The sequence below is a fragment of the Leopardus geoffroyi genome, chromosome C3 (assembly GCF_018350155.1).
Source record: "Leopardus geoffroyi isolate Oge1 chromosome C3, O.geoffroyi_Oge1_pat1.0, whole genome shotgun sequence".
NCBI classification, from domain to species: Eukaryota; Metazoa; Chordata; class Mammalia; order Carnivora; family Felidae; genus Leopardus; species Leopardus geoffroyi.
In genome coordinates, this window is record NC_059338.1 from 68,228,318 (window position 1) to 68,253,377 (window position 25,060).

At 55.5% G+C, this 25,060-nt stretch overlaps 1 protein-coding gene and 1 long non-coding RNA gene across 2 annotated transcripts in view; one reads left to right on the forward strand and one right to left on the reverse strand.

Moving 5' to 3' along the window:
- Positions 1-335: 335 nt before the first annotated feature.
- CNIH3 (cornichon family AMPA receptor auxiliary protein 3) overlaps positions 336-25,060 on the reverse strand; it is a 135,413-nt gene continuing 110,688 nt past the window's right edge. Inside the window, exon 6 of the mRNA XM_045453299.1 lies at positions 336-1,788. Coding sequence (XP_045309255.1) covers positions 1,755-1,788 — 34 coding nt within the window. The 3' untranslated portion in view covers positions 336-1,754. The remainder of the gene's footprint in view (positions 1,789-25,060) is intronic.
- LOC123585303 lies at positions 17,550-18,820 on the forward strand. Its single transcript, XR_006706047.1, has 2 exons — positions 17,550-17,783; positions 18,120-18,820. It is a non-coding gene; the product is annotated as an uncharacterized LOC123585303 (long non-coding RNA).

Here is a 25,060-nt window from a genome sequence, read left to right on the forward strand (position 1 = left end):
CAGAAGGAAACGGCGGCTGAAACCGAACATCCTCGTGACCTGCAGCCCACGGACAAATGCTCGAGGCAAATACGGAGCAGAGCATTTGTCCAGGAGCCCCGCCCCTCCTGGTGGTAAGGCCTTAGTAGAGGGAAACAACTTTGACAGCAGCGAGGCCCTTGGCGCCCGCTGGGTCCTCTTTAGCGTATCAAGTCCTTCTAGAAACCTCCGTTTTGCCTTTACCTCCCCACCTCCACAGTAGAGAAGGAGTCACTCCTTACGACCCCAGCACAGCTCTTCCCGCCCACAGGTATGTCCCTGTGCTTCAATAAAATCACCTTCTTTTGCACCAACGATGTCTCGAGAATTCTTTCTTGACCATCAGCTGCGAACCCCCATCACCCCAAAACCCCATCAACAGTTCAGGGTCACAGGAAGGATTTGGGCCTTAATCTGAAGGCTTCAGGCCTCGGAGGGACGTAGCCAGAACTGTGCCCTTGAAGGGGTCTCTCTGGTCCCGGTGGGGAGCAGGGCTTTGCGGAGGGTGGATGGGAATTCAGGGAACATGCTGGAAGGTCTGCTTCTCACTGCGTCCCACGCCTTCCACAAGGTCCCAAGGGCAGGAGAGCCCAGCAGGCCAGAAGGGCACTTGGGTCCACATGCTGAGCTCCACAGGGACACCCAGCAGGGCCACCTGTCACGGCTCATTTCCCGGGAGAAAGGCTTTCTGGCTCACCAGTCACAGCCAGTGGTGCCGACATCTGATGGTCAGTACTCTGCTGCTCTGAGCTGGGTGCCCGGAGGGGCAAGGCCCTCACTGTGTGCGTCGGCTCCTCCCAGGGCCGGCACAGACACGAGGGAAACACCCGGACCACAAGGTCCCGGCTCACACCTGCTGGGTCCATACCTGGATTCAGAGCCATCTCATCTACGGGCTGTGCAGTAGGGCACCTGGGGGCATCTCTTCGCCCAGGGGACCTGGATGGGGCAGGGGAGAGCCCACAGGCTGGGATTATGGGGGCTGCCAGGAGGGGATGGGGGCTGCTGGGAGACTGGGGCTCGGGGATCCACACCCTGAGAGGTGCTGCAGGGAGGGTGGAGGTTCTAGGGGCTTCCATGTGACCCAGGAGCACACACACTGACCAGAGCAGGGGCCCTGTCCTCCTTCCTGCTTGGGGCCGGGTGGCCCCAACTCAGTGAAGTCTACACCCATCTCATGAGGGCAGGCAGCTGGGTGGGCCTCCCCCCACACAGGTGGGGTCCTGCCTGCATCAGAGCCCAGACAAGCTTCACGGGCAATTGGGGAGACATGAGATGGCTTCTGTGGGTTCTCATGAAAGCCTCCCCAGAAACTCCAGGAACAGCTGGGGGGGGGGGTCTTAAATAAGGCTGGGGTCTCTCCTTGCGCGGCTGGTGACACAGGTCAGGAAATGTCATCCCAGGGAAAGGCAGGGGTGTCGGGGAACAGCCAGGAGCCACACGATGTCCCCCTGACGGGACAGGAGCAGGAAAGGAAACACAGGGCTGTCTGGGCTCCCCCAGTGTGGGAGGGGGCTGAGGGCGGGAAGGCCCTCGGCCCCTTCTCCGGAGGACCAGCCCCCCCATCGCCCCTCGACGTGATGTTCTGTGATGTTCGGTTGACCGAGACTTACCGGTGGCCCCTGTAGGCAGCACAAGCCAGCAGGGGAGGGGACCAGATGGAGGCAGCGGTTCTAGGGGCTCCAACGGCAGAGTTTGTAGGTGACACAGGGAGACATGCCATCGCATCCGCATCTTCACACGGGTTCAAAGACACAGACATCGCACGTGCTGAGGGAGGACAATGCAGTTTAGAGTTTTGAACACATTCCATGGGGCGCCTGGGGGGCTCAGTCGGTTGAGCATCTGACTTGGGCTCAGGTCACGATCTCGCAGTTTGTGGGTTCGAGCCCTGCGTCGGGCTCTGTGCCGACAGCTCGGAGCCTGGAGCCTGCTTCGGCTACTGTGTCTCCCTCTCTCTGCCCCTCCCCTGCTCACACTGTCTTTCTCTGTCTCAAAAAAAAAAAAAAAACAAAGAAAACATGTGATCTGAGCAGTCGCTACATGAGATTCTCTGGGTCTCTGCTCTGTGAAACCTTGTTAAAATGACAGGGCCACCAACTTGAGTGCTTGAGTCACCAGGCAGGGAGGTGGGGGCACTGAGCCCCACACAACCCACTCCCCTGCACCCCTGCATGGACCAGGTCCTGATGTAGAGGAGCACAGAGAACTGGTCCGCAGGGCAAGCAGCTCCAAGCATGTGGGGCACAGGGACACAAGACCAGACCAGGGGACAAAAGTGCAGGTTCCCCAGCCCTGCCCTCAGACGTGCCCTGTGGGCATCTGGACCCTGCATGTTAACTACCAGGCCGTCCTCCAGGTAATTCTGAGGCAAGTGATCCAGCAGACAGAGTTGGAGAAGTGGTAAAATAGAACCCACGTTTTTCAAACTTCCGTGAGGACGATCTCGTAAGAAACCAGTGTTATGGTCCCACATACAAGACCTTCACACTCATACAAACACAACAGAAGCTTCCTGGGGCTCATCCTGTGCCGGGCCCTCATCTATTTTGTGCTGTTTTTATTCCATTTCTTTTCTTTTTTAATTATTTTGAGTGAGAGAGCAAGGCGAGGAGGGACAGAGAGAGGGAGAGAGAGAATCCCAAGGAGGCTCCGAGCTGTCAGCACAGAGCCCGACGTGGGGCTTGAACTCACAAACCATGAGATCATGACCTGAGCTGAGATCCAGAGTGGGCGCTCAACTGACCGAGACCCCGGGCACCCCTGTTCCATTTCGTTCCTTAAATGCTGCCCTTGCCCCTAGGTGGCTACTGCAAACTGTAAACCCGGGGAAACCAGCAACACTGAAACGGATGATGCCCAGCTCTCCGCCCCCTTTACAAGAAAACCCCAACTAGACGTCCTGACACGTGGCTGGCGCCCCCAGGGGAGTGGGCTCGGAGCCGGAGCCGAGGTCCCCAGAGAGCGGCGGCCCTGGGGTCAGAGCCTGGAGCCCAAGGAGCAGCTGTGTCTCCTCTGAGGTGCAGCAGTGGGGAGGGGGCGGGAGGCAGACCCAGCAGGTGGACCAGGCTGTGCCCTGTGACTCTCTCGCTGGGCCCTCGAGTCGTCAGCGGACTGAATGAGCCAAGCCAGTGCTTGACAGAGGGGCTTTTTTGCACCATTAAAGGAGCCCAGCTGCATTTCTGGTAAGAGGACAGTTCCAAGAGCAGCCTTGGTGGGGGTGGGGGCGGGGGGTGGCAGAGATGGGCCCCTGACCTGGGGTTTACTTTTTCTTTCTGGGTTAATCTGACAAAACTCTCACTTCACAGGTGGAAAGCTCTTCCTGTAATTTCAAAGCTAAGTGGGGACTGAGAACGAAGCTCACCGATCCCGGGGGTGTCCCCGCCCCCTCTTGGGATGCAGCACCCAGAGAGGAAGGCGCCCATCACCTGCCCCGAGGCCCCGGCCCCGGCTCGGGCTCCCCTGTCTGCTCCTTGCTCTCCTTCAGGGGTAATGGGGGTAGGAGAGGAGCTGCGTGTGGCACGCTGGGGTCTGTGTCTCTCAACAGGACGGTGTCCCCCTCCTGTAAGGGCACATGTCACAACAGCCACTTGCATATGAAGTCACAGAAACAAGGCCCCTGTGACCTTTGGGCTCACCTGGGGGGAGGGGGGTCGGACAGAGGGCGGAGGGCCTGAGCACCTGTCACCGAGTCCTGCCTGCTGGGGGGCAGGCACATGGCCCCCCTTCCGCGTCTCCCTGCAGGCTCACCGTGTCATACAGGCACCGAAGTCGAGGAGCCCGTGCTTGAACAAAGGACACGGACAGCAGTGACATCGAGCCACGGTGCAGTGACACTGACAACGGCTCGTTCCCTGACGGAAGCCCCTGGGCACCACCTGACGGGGTTATTTTGGGTTCTTTGCAGCAAATAATTGCTTACTCTTCGGGCTGCACCCCACACTGTCGCGTCCGTGGTGTTTAGAACCGCACGTTTCATAAACCGGCAAAAATACAGGTGACTTGGAAAAAACTCAGTAATTCTATTTACAATCTCAAATGAATCCAGTGGAATGTTGTTAAAGTCCACGTGTTATGGGCGTAGCGTGTCAGCAGAGACGGAGAGACGCAGACCCCGGGGCCACTGCGGCCAGCACCCAGGAGTGGAGAAAAGGGCAAAGTTACACTGGCTGCGTATGAACTGCTGATGTGAACAGTTGCTGAGGGGGACGTTACCGCCACATCAAAATCCTCTGTATGCTGCACAGACAGTAATGTGGATTTAAAAACGCTCCCTAACACACTGCTTCCTGGGCACCAATCCTCATTTCCCACGGGCGCTCCTGACCAGATCCCTTGGACTCCTGGGGATAGGAAACAGCCACAAGGGGGTCCCATCTCGTTGGCTCTCCTGGTCCCCAAGACACAGCTTCCTGCGTGGCTCCTACAGACACCCCTCACATTCCAGCTTTTCAAGGTGCACGCAGTCCAGACCCCCACCTGGCCCAGGCCAAAAGCACACAGCGTGCGGAGTGGAAAACCTTGCAGCCCCAGCTGCATCACCACGGGCCACGGTGTGGCTTGCGTGGGCCCTACGTGCTTTTGCATTTGTGAACCCCCTCCCCCATTAAAACTTATTAAAAATTAGGGGCTCCTGGGTGGCTCAGTTGGTTAAGCTCCGACTTTGGCTCAGGTCACGATCTCACAGTCCATGGGTTTGAGCCCCACGTCGGGCTCCGTGCTGCCAGCTCAGGACCTGGAGCCTGCTTCCAGTTTTGTGTCTCTCTCCCTCTCTCTCTACACCTCCCCTGCCCATGCTCTCTCTCTCAAAAAGAATAAACATTAAAAAAAAAAAAATCATGTTAGAGTCTGTACAGTGACCCGAACTATATTTCAACGAGCAAAATTACCACTTGGAGGGGGTAAGGGGCGCAGGGAACAGAAGTTACGTTACTGGAGTGACTTACTGTAGGTAAATGGATGTTGTGCTCCAGTTAGCGGATTTGTTTTCACTGGGGCTCATGGGGTCACCAACTCCAATGCAACTTTAGCTCTATTCTAGCACCGAGTAAATGAGTTAATTCTGTAAAACCTTGGATTGCTGTTCTGTGAGTGTTCCGCAAGATGAGCAAACATTTCTAATAAAGTTTAACTTGATAAACGAGCGATGTCTTGCGATACAAGTTGTACGTGATGCTGAACGTCACATGATCACCACTGAGCCGATGGTTCTTAAAATCCGCCTTGATATACGAGTGCTTTGGATTACAAGCATGTTTCTGGAACGAATGATGCTTGCAAACCAAGGTTTTACTGTTCATTGCAGACAGTGAGAGGGGTTTCTCACTGTTGGAGAAGAAACTCATAAATTAGAAAAGGGGGGGGGGTGGTAGAATGAACCCTGTGTGGTGCTGCAGGGGACCTGGAGGTGTCAGCGTGGACTTGAGCTCATGGCCACGTGCACGCACACGCAGATGTGGGTATGGGTGTGGAGGAGCATATTCACGTCATAGAAACTTCCATAAGACACACGTCCTAGGTCTGCTCACCGAGGAGGCTCACGCTGACCCCAGAGAAGGGAAACCCAGTGAGCATACCCAGTGCCTAGACCTTGATTTCCAAATTCATTTTCCAATCACAAGGCACGTCTCCTGAGAAATGGTTTGCTCCAGGGCTGGGGCACTGAGTACACAGGAGAAGCCGAGAGCATCTCATGAGCCAGAAACCAAGCAGATGCTCCACAAAGATGAGGGCGGGCTAAGGACAGAGGAGGCAGCTTGGAGCCGCTCCGCTGGCCAAATACGGGACAATCTGAACCACAAAACCACCATGGATTATATCCAGTAAAAACAAAAGAACCCATGAATCCACACCGACACAGATAAATAGATGGGGGGAAGGAGAAGCTTTTCCAACTCATAAAAGTATCACGGACAATAGGAAAGCCCCACTTGGAAAGCAGCACTGCAGAATCGTTTCAGGCCAGAACCATTCACAAGAGATGAATGCCGTGAGAGAAAGCACGAGAAACAGGATATTTACAGTTTCAAAGTGTTTGCCCACAAATACTTATTAGAAAAGACAACCACATTAACTTGACAATGGGTAAATCTGGCACATGATACTGTGAACACAGGATCAGAGCGAACCTCACTTGTAATAAAAACAGGCATAAGCTCAGCGTGTGAGAGGGGCGCCTGGGTGGCTCAGTCCACTAAGTGTCCAACTTCAGCTCGGGTCACGATCTCACGGTTCGTAGGCTCAAGCCCCATGTCGGGCTCTGTGCTGACAGCTCAGAGCCTGGAGCCTCCTTCGGATTCTGTGTCTCCCTCGCTCTCTGCCCCTCCCCCGCTCTGTCTGGATTTCTCAAAAATAAAGAAAAATGTTAAAATAAAATTTAAGCTCAGCACGTGGTCGTGGACTAGAACAAAACACGGGTAGTACACCTGGGAAACTGCATCAGGTCCTCCGTTAAAATCATAGGGATGTCGATGCATTACTTTTCCAACTGCACTGTGGTCAGGTAAGAGAAGGCGCCCGTGTTTAGGAAACACGCTAAAATATAGAGCGGTCGGTACTTTCAAACATTTCAGAAAAATAATCGTGTCTGTGTGTGGGTGTGTATACATACGTGTGTGTGCGTGTGCGTGTCTGTGCATGTGTGTAGGTAGAGAAGAAATGATAAAGCAGGTGTGGCAAAATGTTAACATGTGGGGAACCTAAGTAAAATCTACACGGGAATGCTTTGTACTAGGTCTTTTCCAGGTCTGAAATGATTTCAAAATAGTTAAATCTAGGACGAACACTGGCTGCTCGTATTAACCAAAGTCACCCTTTTGAAACGGCTCAATTCAAATTGATTATAACATAGCTTCTAATCTGACAAACAGCACATAACACGGTTTTAAAACTGACACGTGAAGGTAGTTTTTCCGGGACACTTGCCATTGCTTTGTTTTTAAGTTCGATAATGATAAATCATGGGACGTTTCTCTCAAGAAGCAAAGAATCATAGGGGCGCCTGGTGGCTCAGTCGGCTGAGCGTCTGTGTCTTGCTTTCGGCTCAGGCCACGATGTCACGGCTCGTGAGTTGGAGCCCTGCATCTGGCTGTGCACCGACCACTCAAAGCCTGCTTGGGATTCTCTGTCTCCCTCTCTCTGTCCCTTCCCCCTGCTCACTCTCGCTCTCAAAATAAATAAACTGAATAAGAAAGAAGCAAAGAATCATAGGGGGGACGCCTTTTGCTGAGAAGCTGTATCACAAACATTTCTCATATTCTGGACGTACGGTGGGATATTCTGACATCTTAAAGCCTGTTCTGGCTGGGGAGGGACTGCCCCCTCTAGAGAACAAGTTCTTGGAGCAGCAGAGGCCCCCTCGTGCCTTTGATCTGCAGAGTGACCATGCGGGGCTGGCGGGGACCTCCTCTGCCTTGACCATCCCGGGGCCACGTACTACTGGGGACATCCCGTAGCCCCCGGCCCACGGGCCTCAAACTGGCCGGCCCGTCCTCGGCTGTTCACCAGCCCTGCCTGCCTTTTCCTCCGGCCTGATGCTTCCTTCGCTCCTGTCTTGTCTCCTGACCGCCTGGTGTCTCACATGGCCCTGTGAGCCCGCAGCCTCCGCCGCCAGCACCTGGGAGCATAACGGACTGTGCTCCTGAGCCTTCCCTCGGCCTCCTCTCGCAGCCTCACCTGACCGACGACCCCATAAAGGGACACAGAATGCAAGTCAGGGCCATGCTGCGGCCACATTGTCTCCTAGTGACGGAGTCCCGGGTGGGACGAGACAGAAAGCCTCCGGTCTCATCAGGACCATGAGCCCCGCCTCTGGACATCCTCCCAGGCCCCTTCAGGGCCTGCCACTGGCTCCCCGCTCCCCTGCGGAGGCACACAGGGCGCCAAGTGCCCTGCGGGGACTTGTGCCCGGGCGCCAGGCCCCAGCGCAAAGGGGCTCCCCGCACTCCCGGCTTTGCCTGCTTCTGGTATATTCCCAACAAACAGGGCCTGCAGCTCCTTTCCAAAGTTCTGTCCCCAGGGAAGGAGGCGAGAAACGTCTGGAAATTGACTCTCCCTTCTCTGTGTCCCTCACACCGGCAGTCCTGCACCAGTGACCAAGAGGCACAGAGAATGAAGTCTGGCTTCCTTGTCCCCGGGAAGGACCTAAAGAAGCTTGGCCTGAGATGGCGTAGCCCTGGCCGGTGCCTTCTCCCTCCCTGTGCTTTCCTGGAAGCCCCTCCCACACTGGACCACCCGCTCCTTGTCTCTGGGGAGCCCGTAACCAGAAGGAACACTATGAGAATCGATGGCGCTAAGGTCTGCGGAAGACCCCCGCAAACCAGAAGGCCCTACAGGTGAACACGGCCTTATTACCACTACGGACATTTTGGAACCGGTCCTGCCTGTCAACCCCCCCACCCCCTGGGGCCCATTCCCAGGCGGCCCCGAATCTCAACTTTCTCTCTGCTAACCTGCAGGTGCCGTGGAACAGACCAGCTCCAGACTTGGGGGCTCAGACCGCTCACCGTTCCTCTGGGTCCTACTTGAGCGGGTGCTTCTGTGGGTCCTGCCGGGGCCGACTCAGGCCCCCGCGCTCGGTCACCGGGGTGGCCGTGGCATCTTTAATGCCACCTTCTTCAGGCCGGACCATTTCAGAGCAACGTTCCAGGAGAACAGGAGCAGGGACAGCAAGCGTGCTGAGGCCCAGGTGTGGCGGTCACACGGCGTGCCTGACGCGCTCTGCAGGTGAAGATGAGTCACACGGCCGGCCCAGGTGCGGGGGCGCCGTATTTCACCTGCCACAGCGCCACGTCCACCTGGTGGGGTGTAAGCAGCGGGGTCACAGGTCTGATTCACGCATCTCCAGGGAGCACGACAGTCACCTCCCCAGGACAGGTCGCTGATCGAGAACCGTCCACCTGGGACACAGCGGCCAGATCTGAAGACCCTGACCTCTAGGCGCAGCCTTGGAGCCAGGCCCCTCCACACCCAACAGGCTGGCCGCATGTGGCTGTCCCCTGAGGGCCCCTCATCATCACGTCTGTCCCCCCACAGGAGGAGCAGGGTCAGACTGGAGGCCAGGGTGGCAGTTTCAGACGTGGAAGGAGCTTTAAGTATTTGGGCTCCAATATGTGTGGTGCTGGCGGGATGTCAGCAGGGCCCCGGTGACGCCAAATGTCTGGCTGGGGACAGAACCTGCCGTCCCTGGGGCAGGAAGAGCCCTTCCCCCAAGGGCGGGGCAGGTGTGTTAGGAGGAGGGGTGGGGGCAGGGCAACGCCAGGTGGGAGGACACCGCCAAGGTCAGAGCAGGACCCATGGGCTGTGTTCCGTGCAGAGCATTATTCCAGGAAAAAGGACAGGCTGATTGCACCCACTTTGTGTCACCAAAAATAGTTGCTCCTGAACCTGCCTCATGTCTGTTTCTCTCTGTCAACCTCAGAGAAGCGGGATGAGACACGGTGACCCCGCCTGTGCCGGGGATGGCAGAGCTCGCAGAGCGGGTGTGGCTGAGACCCAGGCGTGTTCTCCTTCGGGGGGTTCGGCTGTTTCCACCTTCTCTGAGGCTTGGGAAACCGCCAGCTTCCCCCACCATGAAAACGACCCCCTCCAGGAAGCCTGAACAACATGTGAGGGGAAGCCTCATCCGTGGCGGTGACCCCTCCTCTCTCTGGCTCTCCGCGGCTCGGGCCCAAGCGCACAGGGCAGTGAACACGGGAGAGTCTACTCAGCTCTGGAGCATCCAGTCGTCGCTAGAAGCCGTGCGGGGTTCTGAGTATTTGAATCCACTTCCCAAAGATGCCATGACGCGGGTGCGGTCACCGGCCCCGTTTTGCAAGATTAAGCCATTGGCCGAAGGCCACGGGGGCTGGAAGGTGGCAGGGCTCGGACGAACCCTGTTTTACCGTAAAGGCCTTTTTCTCAGTACTAAGGGTTCCAGGTCCCCCCGGCGCCGTCAGGAGCCTCAGATCCACCGTGTGGACCGAGTACAAAATACGCACACGTGCCATGGAGACCGACGGCATGCCGTCACTTCCAGGTCATGATGAAGTCCTCACAGCTTGTCCTGAGCCTCCCCCGCATGCACTGAAATGCATCCACGACAAGAGGCTGGCCCTATAGTTGTTCTGACCCGCTGTGCACGTGCAGTGTAGGCTTACGCTCCGTCCCTCGCCTTCCTTGCCACTGTTTTTGAGTTATTTCTTCCATCGTGAACTCCTAGGAAGTGGGGTTCCAGAACAAACCAAGAAAGTTTCTTTCGGGTCCAGTCCAGTGCTGTTCCTGGGTCTTTACCCTTAATTATTTACAGACGCGGGTTTGGCTGACGGTGGACACAGAGGCCCCGAGATCATTCTCCCTGTGAAGGCCTGCGCGACAGGGCCACACCTCACTCGCCTCCCGCAGCACCGGGCAGGATGGGGTGCAGAAGAGTAAGAACAACCAGCAACTCTGGCCCAGGCCCTGCGCTTGTGCTGGGAAAGTTCCCGCACGCCCGGTGAGCATGGATGGCACGTCCCCATCACACCCACCTGCCCCGTCCTGACAGGGAAGTGGAGGGGAGCAGAGACCCACACTCGTGACCTGGGGTGGACTCACGGTGGTAACTGTATTTAGTGGGTCAGAACTAACCGGAACGAATTATCTGACTAGAGGGAATCATCGGAGTACTGAGGAGGCCACAGCGTGCATTACATGTTATGTGTTCAATACTTGTTACACACATGCATTTGTGTGAACACACACACACACACGTTTTGTATTGTGGATCGTGTTCCAAAACTGTGTGAAAGCCACTGGCTCGTCCAAATCCCAAGCATTCCTTCTACTTTCTATGCTGCCTCTGCAGAGAAAGAAACCTTCCAAAAGTATTCCAAGCCTCCTGGAAACATTCTGGAGCCTTCCCGGCCCGGAGTGCACGTGGGAAGGTGCGGCCAGGCTGAAGCCATATGGACGCGCCCCCACGCTCCCTGCCCCCCCCCCCCCCCCCAGTGCTGGCGGAGGAGCTCTGAGCCACGGGAACGTCTGTAGGCAGCTCCCCCACGCGGAACTGCTGTCTCCCACGGCCGTAGCAGCCCGCAGAGACACACGGTGAGGCCCCATGACAACCGCCAATAGTGGGTGGAGATCACCTAACTTGTGATATCACTTAATGATAAAATGGTAGCAAACGATACGGAGAAAGGGACAGATAATACCACCTAATACCGTTGAGTGCCAGAACCATGATAACGTACCAACCACAGGACCCTCAAGCATGTCAGCCTGTGACCACCAAGACTACAGTTTCCAAGGTTTTCTGGGGCCCTTCCGCCTGAGACCAGACTCCTCGCCTGGCGTCTGTGCCCCACCTCTGAGCAGGTCCTCTTGTGTCTGGAGGAAAAGGGCAGGAGGGAGAGAGGTGGGGGGTCTGCGGAAACAGCCCTGCTTTGCCAACGGGGAGACTGGGGCTGAGCAGGTCATGCAGTCTGTGAGCACCGGGGCCTCCCTCTCCAATGGAAATGAGAAGGATTCGCGTTACTTACAGGGTTACCAAGATGAGTTAAGATCACACAACCCAACCATGTGCTCGAAGTTCTCTTTAGGTTGATTCAAGGGCGTGTAAAGGCCAGAAGCAAAGGGACGGAAAAGACACTTCACACAAATGGAAATCAAGAAAACAGGGTGGTAATATCTACGTCAGAGAAAATCGACTTTACGTCAAAAATTGTCACGAGAGGGTCGCCAGGGTGGCTTAGTCGGTTAAGCCTCCGACTTCAGCGCAGGTCATGATCTCACAGTTTGTGGGTTCGAGCCCCATGTTGGGCTCTGTGCTGACAGTTCGGAGCCTGGAGCCTGCTTGGGATTCTGCGTCTCATTCTCTCTCTCTGCCCCTGCCCTGCCCACACTCTGTCTCTCTCAAAAATAAATAAACATTAAAAAAAAATAATCTCTGACACGGAGGAGGATTGAGACCCCACCAATCTCCTGACCACAAGGGACTAAACTAGAAGTCAACAGCGTAGGGAAGGATGGGAATTACAAATAGGTGGAAATTAAACCGCAGGCTCTTGAGCGATGGTGGGATGGATCAAAGAAGAAACAAAAAGGGGAAACAGAAGATACCTGGACACAAAAGAAAAGAAAACCACTGATGGGCAACTGGCAACCCTAAGAGGGAGGTTTATTGGGACAAACGCCCACATGAAACAGGAACAAAGACCTCAAGAAACAACCTAACTTTGCATCTCAAGGAGCCAGAAAAAAACACCAGCTATGTCCAACGTTAGCAGAAGAAAGGAAATAACCACGGAAGCCCTCACTTGGTCCCTTTTTAAGAAAAGAGAGAGGAGGGAAATGCAGAGAGCTCGCAGCACGTCACAGGTGGCGAGGCGGAACCAGGCTTCGGGCGCTGGGGGTACCTGACCCGGGAACCAGCGAGCCCCCGCGACCCAGAGCACAGATCGCGGCCCGTCTGCGGGGCCACCTGCTTCACGCCTCATTCTCCGGGCCGTGGGCCCACCTTCCCGTCCCTGCTCTCGGAGGCCGTCTGCCTCCCCGACTTAGGGCAGCCCCACCACGGCGCCCGTCTCTCAGACAGGCAGGCCCTGGCTCACCCCCGATTCCAGGGGCGCGGAGGGCGGGAGGGGTGGGACGGGTGTCCGCTCAGGTCCAACCACCTCCCCTCTGCGCATCTTCCTGCTGGAGCATAGGACCCTCTGCTCAGAAAAACGAACGTACACGCAGTGTTCGCACATAGCCCTGGAGGCTCACGGATCCTCTGAGGCCTATCGGCGAGCCGGGGACCCCAGGCAGGGAGTCAGTCCCCTCCTCTTCACCTCTTCTACCCTTTAGGAAGTGCGTCAACCATATAACTTGTACCAAGTCAACGTACACGGTCCCGAGGTGCTTCTCAGGGCCTGATAACAGAGTGCTCCCTGGACCCAAACACGGCGACTGCGGCCAGGTCTTACCTCTGCTTTCCCGGCCACACCTCCTGACAACCCACCCGCGCCGATCTTTCTCCTCTGGTCTGGCCCGCACCCGCCGCCCCAGCGAGTAACACTCCTCCGCGGCCCTCCCCACGCTCGTGCACGCCCACGCCATCCTCCGCAGGCCCGTGCGCCCTCACGTCGTCGTCCCCACGCACGTCGCCCTCCCCGTGCACGTACACGCCCACGTTGGCCTCCCCGCACCCGCGCAGACGCGCTAAGCCAAGGACGAGCTCTCTGCTCACTACGTACGGATCAGCCGACGTCGCTGCAAAGGCCAAAGTCAGTAGCGCTGAGAACAGGTGCAGCCGTGCCCGGGGACGGAAGGAGGTCAAGCACACCGAGCCCGTGTCTCCTCTCTCTTCTGCTTTCCTCCTGGTGGGCCTCACCCCGGACAGTCCGCAGTGAGCGCCCCCAGCCCCGCGCTCCTAGTCTCCTTCTAACCGCCTCTCCCGAGGGCCTCAGCTGAGTCCGCAGAGACTCGAATCACCTGTGCTCCCACGAGCCAGTCTCTGCCGAGAGGGAGGTGGGACACCCTCGCCGGCCACGTCGGGTCCCCTGCTTGCCCTGGACGTGGTCCCCCAGCTGCCAGCGGATTTTCCTGGCCAGAACCTCCCCGAGCGAAAGGGTTTCTTCAAACGAGTCAGAGGTGTCAGAAGAACGGGGGTGCAGTGCGCAGGAAAGACGCACAAAGGCCTGTTCCCGGACTACCTTTACTGTTTGCTCCCCCGTTCCCAGAACCATAGTTTTGTTTTAATTTTTTAACGTTTATTTATTTTGATTTGGGAGAGAGAGAGCGCGTGCCCGAGCAGGGGAGGGGCAGAGAGGGAGACACAGAAGCTCCAGGCCCTGAGCTGTCAGCACAGAGCAGACATGGGGCTCAAACTCACCAGCGGTGAGATCATGACCCCAGTCGAAGTCAGATGCTTAACTGACTGAGCCCTCAGACGCCGCCAGAATCATAGTTTTATAGCTTCTCTCCACACACCGGGATAAAGACAGCTTCCTCCAAGCTCAGCGGCTACCCTGGGGTTCTCTCCACTCCAGTGCCGTCCTTCCTAGGGTCCAGATGGTGGACCCCAAAGCAGAGGGACCAGTGATGCAGCAGAAGCCCGAGCTGTCCGTGGCTCACACCCTGAAAGATAACATAGATTTGTCCTCCAACCTTCCGTCCTTGCTGCTGAGTTTATAGCCTCAAGAGTAATTTTGCACACGTGTGCCTGAGTTTTGCCATCCTGACTCGGGGAACAAGGCCATCTGTTCGCAGCTACAGATGATTAGGAGGAATTCCGAGGCCACCTAGAATTTGTTTTTCTAGAATCCCACAAAAGGATTCTGACGAAGCACACACTGGTCCCTGTGGTTTCTCGTCACACAATAACCAGCATTACTCAGGCTCTATCATCTCTCCAAAGTGGAGGAGGAAGTGATGGAATTTTCTGGATAAGCTCTATTTAACACTTGCCCTGCCTCCTGCACAGTCAGCTCCGAGAAGCAAATCAGATCATGTATGTGAAGCTACTTTGAAAATTATAAAGTACAATTCAAAAGCAAGCTATCATTGTCATTAAATAACAAACGGTTACCTATGAAATCGGCCAACAACGGATTTTGTTGTTTAGAAACAACTTTCTAGATACGGACTGTCTTTCCAGCATCCTGGCACTTTCTCAGGCTGTGGAAATTAATAAGATGGTCTCAGAGGTGCATGCTTTCTAGCAAGGAGCAAAGTTGTGACCAAGTAATTGCCGAACAGTGAGATCGGAGGTGGGCACTCCTCGCTCTTACCACGAGAGTCCAGGATAAGAGAGGCGTTTGGATTCCTTGGTCTTTCACGACCTATGTGTCATCACGGGGAGGGAAGCCCCTTCTGCCCTCGAACAAATGGACTTTGATCCACATGGATAGCTTGGGCCACAAAGCATCACGATTGTGGTCCTGCCATGACCTCTGGTCAGACCAGGGGCGCCTGGCGCTTGTCTCCAGCATGCACGAGACGGACGTCCATGAGAGCTCATCCTGCACGATGTTTATTCTGTCGGGTGGAGCAGTGAATGACGGAGAAGAATGACCGTGTGAATCAGAAAACAGAAACAGAACACTCTGGAGACAGAAAATGAATCTACCCCCTTTGAGAACCATCCCTTTGCAGTTAGTAGATGGCACTGTCTTTAATTAATCGCTAGTGAAGAAGAAAGCACAAAGCAAGCATGCCACACGCTCCCCCACCCGTCACTCTCGCTGGTGGGTCCTACAGCACGGCACCTGGGTGTCCCTGGGCCGCACCCAGCCCACAGGACGCAGGGGACCCGCAAACCGGGGCCGCTCGTCAGGTAGCTCACCGGTGCTGTTCACCCCGACAGCTCACATGGAGGGTGAGGGGCTGCAGGTGGGGGCAGGGAGACGGGGTCCAGACCTTGTCTCAGGAACCACAACACACGCGAAGCCAAGTCCAGGGCACGGCCACCCTCCAAGGCTCTGGTCTTCATCCCACACGTGGTTCTCGTGGCCCGTCCAACCAGCAGGTATGGAGGGCTGGGAGGGGTCTGCTCCATCAACACGAGGGAGCGAACCCGAGAACTAGGAGTCGCTGCCTCCAGGGAGCAGGTGATGCAGCACGAGAGGGGAGGGACGGTCCCCAGCGGCCGGCGAGGGCCTCCCCAGGTGAGGCTGGACAGTAGATGAACCACTTCACATGGGAGCAGGTGGGAGGGGGGAAGGGCGTCATCCGGAAGATGACGTTGATGGAAGGCCCGGTGTGGCCGAGTGCATCGAAGGATTTACACAATTGGGACGAGTTAGTGATAAACACCTTAAAAACTAAGTGAAAAAGACCATTACTAACATCCCCCTCAGAAAACTCCCAAAAAGTTGTGCCACAAAGGAAATGTGACTGGCTCGGCTGGTGAACAGGATTGGCCTGGTCATAGTGACATAAACCCTGACTGTGGATGGGGTCAGAATTGACCCTGAAACACTCTCGGGAGGCTGCGGAGAAAGGAAGCTTGCCTGAGCAGGGCGGTGAAGCCCCACGTTCTCATCTTGCACACAGCAATCCAAGCCTAGCACCTGAGAGACGGAGCCAGACCTCCTCGCCAGAGAGTTCAGAGGAGCTGAAGAGGGTTATTTCTGAGCTGTGAGAAGTGACTACAGGGAACAGTGTCGCAAGCCGGGTGGAACAGTCTGATTTCCTGACTGCGCACGTAGCCTGGCTGGAAATCAGACGGCACAGGAACAGAATGAAAGCAGCGTTATGAGCCTCGATGCTGAATTTGTCCTAAGGCTGCCAGATAAAATATGCAAATCCCAGTTCAATCTGAATCTCAGATGAACATCAACGTTCTAAAATTTTAATTTTGGGGGGACACCTGGGGAGGCTCAGTCAGTTAAGCGTCCTTCTTTGGCCCAGGTCATGATCCCATGCTTCGTGGGTTTGAGCCCCATCAGGCTCTGTGCTGACAGCTGGAGCCTGCTTCGGATTCTGTGTCTCCCTCTCTCTCTGCCCCTCCCCTGCTTGCACGCTCTCTCTCTCCCTCTCAAAAATAAACACTAAAAAAATTTTAAAAAAATTATTCACTGCTTACGTGAAGTTTAAATTTAACTGGTCTTCTGTATTTGTATTTGCTAGAAATGGCAACCCTAATCAAGAGAATATCCTATTACCTTATTCGCTGTGGCACAAAGGCCACCTTATGAAGAACCCTAGCAGAAACTCCTTTAAGGTCTCAGTTCCAGAAGGAGTTAGATGATCTTGTGAGCAATTAATTCATTTTTTCCTTCTGGCCACTATGAGCCGTGTAGAAGAATTGGTCTGGATGGAGACTTGTCACGAGGAAGTTGTTCTCATGACGTCTGCCCTCGGGTCTGAATCTGATAGAACCACCACAGGGTTGTAGTATTGGCTGGCCATGGGCAATGGGGAAAATGGCTACAGAAACCAAATAGGCGAACTTTATTAGAAAAATAAAAACTGAGACTAAACAACAACCAAAGCAAACCTTCTCCTCCTTCTCCTCCTCCTCCTTTTTTTCCTCCTCCTCCTCCTCCTCCTCCTTCTTCTTCTTCTTTACTGTTTTATTTATTTTTGAGAGAGAGAGAGACAGAGTGCAAGCAGGGGAGGGGCAGAGAGAGAGGGAACCACAGAATCCGAAGCAGGCTCCGCGCTCTGAGCTGTCAGCACAGAGCCCAACGTGGGGCTTGAACCCACAGACCGTGAGATCATGACCTGAGCCAAAGTCGGACGCTTAACCAAGTCCCCCAGACGCCCCCCAAAGTGAACCTTCTAATCTTCTCATCTTCGAAGCCTAGTCCCTCTCTGATGGTCTCCGGAGGCATCCGGGGCCTGTGGCACCGGCTCTCACGGGTCCCAGCAGCCAGCCAGCATCCCCCCGTGGCGCGCACACGCATCAGGACGAGAGCCTCCCCCTTCCTCCTCCCTGAGAGCGTCAGGCGTGAAGCCCCAGCTGGCCGCTCGTTAGGATGCCAGATTTTGCCTCTTTCTGTCTGTACAGGAAGTGAGCGTCTGTCCCCGGGGAGGTGACCCCCGCAGCTGCTAGGGAAGGGGAATAAATTATCCCTTTCCGTACATGCCCTGCCCGCTTGCTAGCAGACTGACAGCTGCACAGACGCGGCAGAGCTGGGCAGGAGGGGTGAAGCGGGGGGAGAAAGGGACCGCTTGCAGGCTTACATGGGCAGAGTCTTATTTGGGGATCTGGGCCCACATGGGCTCTGCACGGAAGCTCTCCCCGGCCCCCTTCCGAGTGACACGGCAAAGTGAAGCCCGCTGCCCCCACGGCGGTCACGGTCAGTCGCGAGATGCAGGTGAGACTTGGCGGCATGGGCAACCTCCCAGAGCGGCAAGAGCTTTCCTGGGGCGCCTGCTTGGAGTTTTGTTGGGGTGGAATGGTTGAGGGGGTCAAGAGAGGGCTCCCCGCTTTAGGGGAGGGGGCACAGCATGAAAGGAAAGGCTTATTCCACATCCCGTTGGTTGCCTAACCCAGAGCGAGAGGCCGCTTCCTTGTGGCTAGGGCGTCACGTCTCGTGAGAACCACGATGTGCCACTCGACTGCCCGTGGGCCCCTCCTGCCTCAGACGTAGAATCCCTTGTTTTTAGTCGGGCACTCGTGCCAAAGACCAGTTTCCTCTGTCCTTTTGCAGTTAACGGCGGCCACGGGGTAAGTGCTGGTCAGTGAGACACGATCCGAAGTGGGACACACGACTTCACACTTTGCCACCTTCTCTCTCTTGCAGACTAGACTGTGGGCGTGACGGCCGGAGGCTGAGCAACCTTCTTGGGGCAGAAAACAAATGCCGAGGGAAGGGCAGGTGGGAAGAGGGAGCCTGGAGCCTAGGTCTTCAAGACTCTGAATGGCCACTTTAGCTCCGGACAAGCTCCCTCTGACTTCTCTTATGATGGAGAGAACTATCTTGTGGAAGCCACTTTTGCTTATCTGTTGATTTCCGTTGTGCACATTTGGACCTGATCCGAACAGATACTTCTGAGAAAGGATTCTTCTGGCCATCACGCACCAGCAGAAAAGACTCTCCGGGTGGTAATAGGACCAACGGATTCTCATCCTAGACAATCAGAAAAGTTTGTTCTGTTTTCAAGTTATTTTGCTATTGTTTTTGTTTATTCTTTTTTCTTTTTCTTTTCTGGTCTTTCTGTGGTTTTTTTTTCCCCCTCTTTTTTTGCATGCCCGTTCAGAACATTAGACAAAGTCTCCCTTGGGTCCCTGCCTTTTTCTTTTCGATTCTGTTTCTGAAAGGCTTTCTGCCTGGAGATAAATGCTTTATGATTTTGTTTTAATCCTTGAAATGTGTCAACGCAAAAGACTTCTTGTCAGTTTTGCTGTAAATTAAGGGCTTTTCTAAATTCTTTGTCCCTGTCTTTGCCATGGACGTGCGGGCCTTCTGTGGCGCATTTCCAGCAGCTGGGAGGAGGGACACTCACTCTGTAGGGCGGACACCCCACGAGCCACTCAGGCCACACGGCTGGCTGACATTTGTGGCCTGCGGCTTGGTGACCTCGCATCTGCAGGTGTCCGGGGCACTGAGGCACGATGGCCTTGCAGCCGGAGAAATCCCCCTCTGTCGGTCATCAGCTCATTCTGGATGGTTTTCCCATCTCGGCTACAGCAGCTGGTTATGCTAATTCAGTGCCGTCCCCCGGTCCTGGTTACCAGCCGTGTCTTCTGTCCCCGAGGAGTCAAGTCGGGCCCAGGGGAAAGGGAGCTGTTCTCACTGGGTTTTCCCACCTCCTCACGTTGGAGCTCACAAGGGACGGTGTCCTCAGAGGCCTATTGGCCTCATCCTGTGCAAGTCTGCCTTCAGCCTCCACATGTCACAGTTTGAGGCCGCGGGGGAGGGGGTTGAGGACTTTCTGCATTTCCCAACCTCTCTGGTGACAGGAATCACCTATCAAATCCCAAATCGCACCAACCCACCGGACCCGCCCGGTCAGAGCCTCCAGGGGAGGGGCCTGGAGGTGAGCACAGCCAGCACAGGGGGTTCGGGGGAACACCTGACCGCTCTGTCTTGGGCAAGTGATTTAACACCCTAGTGCCTCCGTTTTGAGATCCGGCCTTTGGAGGATGAGGTCTGCGCAAGACCCCTGGTGCTCACCAAGAGCTCTGCCCGTGGTGGGACCAGCGGCGTTACGGTGACAATGATTTTCTCCAGGCCGAAGGGGACTTTGAACATGACCCAGGAGGCTGCGATTCCCCTGATCCCACGCTCCCGGGAGCTGCCGGGTTGGCGGCCAAGCGGGAGACAGCACGGTGGGCGCCCGAGTCCCGCCACGTAGTCCGGTCCAAGAGGCCAGACCTCGAGGCCACATTGGTGGCTGAGGTGTGGGCTCATTTCCGTCTGTGATGTGCTCTCCATGCGGTAGGCGGGTGGTTGCTCTGTGGGACCAGGTGGGGCACTGCCGGCTCAAGCAGGAATCCCGTAGTCACGTCACATATCCAGCAAACCACTTCCCAAGGCGGGGGAAGGTGTTTGTCCTAAAGCATCTCCAGAGCTCAGCCTAGACCTTTCCTCCGTGGGGCCGCTACCCCGACCCCACCCCCACCCCCCCCCCCCCCGCGAGGTCTGGCCTAAAGCCCCTGACTGCCTCGACCTCCTCTCCGCACACACACACTGAGTCCCTGACACGGTACTTGGGGCTCAGAAGGTGCGGGATCCTAGGGAGACAGGAGGGTCCAATCCCCTCCCCACTAGACTAACGTGGAGACTCTGAGTGGACCCAAGCGTGTTCCCTCGGCCGGCCCTCGTCTCCTGGCTGGGCCTGTCCACACGGTGACGACCGTGGAGCAGTGAAGAGAGACCTCAGGATGCTTGCCGGTGCAAATGCCCCAAATACAGCAATACATTGTGGGGGGGGGGGGACACCGACCACTTTCCAGGAGCATCTTCACACCCTCCAGCCTTTACACCTGCCCCATGATGTGGGCCTCAGTCGCCAGCTGACAAACCACGAGGCACGTGTCTCCATCGAGCACATTGCTCGAGGTCACGAAACCAGTGTGTTAAAGAGCCAGGGTGCAGGCCTGCGACCCTCGACCGGCCCCACACCCGTGCCCTTTGCCTCTACCAGGCTGCTTCTGGCAGTAGAAAGAACAGGGTTAAGAAATTCTCTGACACAAGGGGCACCGGGGGGGCCTCAGCCGGTTAAGCGTCAGACTCTGTTTTGGCTCAGGTTGTGATAATCACGGTTCGTGAGCTCAAGCCTCACATCAGGCTCTGCGCTGACAGTGCAGAACCTGCTTGGGAGTGTCTCTCTCTCTCTCTCTCTCTGCTCCTCCGCCGATCACTCTCTATCTCTCTCAAAATAAACTAAAAACAAAAAACAAAAAAGAAAAGAAAGTCTCTGACCAAAGCTTTTTTTTAAGGCATTCTTGTACTTACTTTGGATTTGCTGTTTTCTCTGGAGATGAACAGTGTAACCTCACCTCGGGGTTATGGGGCCACATAGTAAGACGTTTTTCTTTAAACCTTGACCCAAAGGCTGACGTATTCCCACGAGGCTGTTTGGCCTCTGAGGCAGAAACACGCCAACTCTCCCTCGAAGGGCTGCCGAGGAAATTTGTCAGGCTTTGCCATCCACACAGCCTGTGGGGCGAGTCAGCTGTGCCCGAGTCGGGTGCAAGCAGCCCCAGGCATCAGGCTGTGTGGACAGGTGCCCCTGCGGTTTGGCAGGAGGAACAGGCTCCTTCCTGCTTGTCTCCCACGCTCTTCTCTGGGCCATCAAAACGCACACGTGAGTCCACATCCTATGACCCAATGTCAGCTGAAGCACTGTGCTCGCCGAGATTAACGGGAAAACGCACGCAGGGGAGGGCCGTGTACCGTCCAGGCCCTCCGGGGCTGGTGAGCCCACCCTGTTTGGCTGAAAGGGTTTAGTTTAGGAATCTTCTTGGTTTCCTGGGTCTCCCACCCCATTCCACACCACGTCCTGCCAGACACGGATCCTCGCGTCTTGCCTTGACTCATACGCACACACGTATGTGCACGTCCAGTCACACGGAGTCACACGCACACACGTTCGTTCACGCTCAGTCGTACGGAGGCACGTGCACACGCACACACATACGTGCACATCCACTCATACAGACATCCGTGCGCACCCGTGTTCACCCCAGGGGAAATGGACGTTGGGTTTACACTGAAGTAACAAACTACTTAGCATCAAATACGTCACCCTTCTTCTCAGAATTCCTTTGGCCGCTTTCTCTTCAATGGGAGCCTCCTACCATCTTGTTTGGCTTACTTATCTTCTGGAAACTTCCCCCACTTTGCTAGCGGAGCGGTTCAGCCCTCCCCTCAGCCCGTGTCCATGCCCCACGCGCGTGGCTCTGCTGAGATGCACCACCCGGCTCTTCCTCGCATCCCCCCCCCCCAGCCCCTGCCACAGGAGGGCACCTCTCAGAACCTACCGCCATCATCTCGGGACCACCCTCCCCTTTAAAATCAAAAGCTGCTTCCAGTGACAGTTTGTCTCCATTACGTAAATTACAAAGCTCTCTGTTGAGATATGCTTTACGCAGAGCAACAGAAGCGAACTCTGCAACGTCCAGGAGGGGGACCCGCTGGGCCTACAAAGAACAAGCTGGAAAGGTGGTTTCCAAAAGCAGACACAATGGGCCAGCACGGCTGGTGGGCAGGCACACGCGGTCTGCCTTCGCGTGTGGCACCAGAGGCCTGTGACCCCATGCATCTGTCCCACACTGGACCCCAGAGAGAGTGACGCCCCGGGTAATCTATTAAAAAACATGAGATAGTTGTACAACTTTGTAAATAAACTAAAAACTCTTGAACTGTACACCCGAAAAGGGTCACTTTTAGGGGCGCCTGGGTGGCTCAGTCGGTTAAGCGTCCGACTTCGGCTCAGGTCACGATCTCAGAGTTTGTGGGTTCGAGCCCCGCCTCGGGCTCTGTGCCGACGGCTCGGAGCCCGGAGCCTGCTTCGGATTCTGTGTCTCCCTCTCTCTCTGCCCCTCCCCCATCCACGCTTGGTCTCTCTCTCTCTCTCTCTCAAAAATAAATCAACATTAAAAAAATGTTTTTAACGTGTAAGAGGCAATTATAAGGAAATCAAAACTCTGCCGTGGATGCCTCTCACCTTCCTGGCACTGGCTAAGGCAGTGTTTTCCACGGTACAGATAGAACCAGTACTGAATCCCCAGCTCCCCCGCCGAGAGTGTGCTGCTCTTAGAGACTCACTTATTCATGATACCTCTGCAAACAGCAGATAAGGTTTGATTTCACAGGTGCAGACACCGTGGCCCCACTCCTGTGCCGTGTCACTGACGCGCCTGGCTTGTGCTGGAGGTGGATGTGAACTGGGTCTTTACTGCTTCGAGCCCACACTCTTTGGTGGAGGCGTCGAGACCTCGGGACTGCGTGGGTCACCCGCGTATCACAGCCCCGTCTGTCCCAAAGCACCACGGCCCTTCCCCCACCGTGTATTCAGAGGCCGGCCTTGTGAGGTACCCCCCGCAACCCCGGTCTCTATGGACGCCCTGGGGGGGGCATCTCACAGGTGCCGTCTGCTCCTGGCCCTTCCGAGGCCAGCGCCCTCCAGGATGATGCTGAGACCAAGACTTTCTCTCCAAAGCCAGACTTCTCAGGGTACCAGCCGGGCCTTGCTCCCCGGATCCTGGGAACAGGGAGGAAGGACACCCCCCTCTCCAACTGGGTCGTGCTGCTTCTTGGCCCCAAAGAGATGCCAACAGTTCCCGGACATTGACAAGGTCCATCAGGGACACTGACCTTTCAGCTTCTGGAACAAGCCTCCCCCTGCCCACCAGCCCCCAACTCCGAGTCCTTGCTGGGTTGTTCTGAAGGCCGGGCCCCGGGCACACGCTGCACCCGGGCCGCAAGAAGGCGTGGACAACAATTGCCTGCATTCTCAACTCACGCCATGGAAGTCCCGAATACGCCAAGAAGGCTCCAGCGTTGGGATCCAAAAACGAACAAATACAGATGGCAAGGGCCCACCAGGGAGCCGCGTAGTCCTCCTCCCCAGCTCTCCTGCCCATCTCTGTCCCTGGACCCTCCCTCCTCCGCTGGCCAAAAACGAGCAAGCAAACACATAAACTCCCAAGTGCATTAAATCACACAGTTCAGTCCTAGGGAGTGTGTGGAACCCCACGCACCAGAGGATGTTAAGTTCCAGCTTCAGCTTTGCCTTGGAAACCCTGCCATTCTGAGGGCGCGCACAGCTAGAGGCCCAGGAGAAGGAGAAGAAGGGGCAGGAAATCGGGGCGAGGCCCTAACAACACGCCTTTTACGGGCTGGTTCCCAAAACTGGCAGAGGAAAGAGTCCATGCTTTGAAGTCAAATAGCCTCAGGGTTCAATCAGGTTTCACTGCTGTGTGATCTTAGGCAAGTTGCTTGCTATCTCTGAGCAGAAGTTTTCTCATTTGCTAAACAACGAAGAAGAAAATGGCCAAAAGCTTTAAATAAGTAAGACAATGCACGTCACGTGGCTGCAGACTATTGTTTAATAAATGTCCCCTTTCCTGTTCCCTCTGGGGAGTTGGGAAAAATAAGTTTCCTCTCTGTACCTTCAGCTAGTTTGTATATTTCTGTACAATTTTACATATTTGCAATTGTTGTATGAAAGTATTTTAATATTGCCATGAAAACATCTACAATTGCTTTTAATAAGAATTTTTAAAGAACTTGTTTTTGCTTAAAAAAAAGAGCTTTTATTCTAAGTGGAAGTTGTAGATTAAAAGTTTGCAAACAGTGGTCTATAGCGGCTAATTAAGTAAACAGTAATATGTGATTTGGAGGCTTCTCTCTCTGGAAGAAAAATTAACTTTCGTCGGGGGCAATGCTGCTGTGTGCCGGCCACTGTGTATTTCTGCTTTATAGCGACCCTGTAAGCAAGTCACTTCATGGGTTTGGAAACTGAGCCTCAGACACGAGAAGCGATTTCCCCAAGGTCTCATGGTGGACGAAGTTCGTCTCAACAGGACACACTGTCAACAGGTTAGCTCAGTGACTCCGTGGTTGGTGCCTCAGCGTCTGTTTTGTTCCGCCTAACAGCCTGCGGGGACATGAAGCCAGCCGCCACGGCAGCCCACACCAGCGCCAGCCCGGACAGCAGCCCACAGAGTCAAGAGCAGGTTCAAGCTCCTGGTAGCACTTCCCCACCAGCCTGTGATCAGCGTCTACCCCGCCTCCCAGACCCCTGTGCCGTGTGCACCCCTTAGATGGGACCCCCGTGGGGCGCCCCCAAACCCCACTATTTGGGTTTGAGTAGACTCATCTGGCCCTAGCCTGGGAACCCCAAGTCCCTCCGCCCATGGGCCCTGGGTCCTACCTCTCCCTGCCTGCTCCTGCTTCAACCTGCCCACGCAGCCCCTGGACACATGCCCAGCACTCCCTCCAGGACCTATAACAAGTGTCTCGATTTCAGTGTCTCCCGTGGTCTCTTGTTGAACCGTGGTCCCATCGTTCCCTTACAAGGCTGTCAACACACCACAAAAGCAGTTTCTCACCCAGCCTCTTGCTGTGAGCGCTTTTCCACATATTCTGTAAATTCGTAAACATCTTAATGGCCACAAGGTACCCCAGCCAGCAGAGGA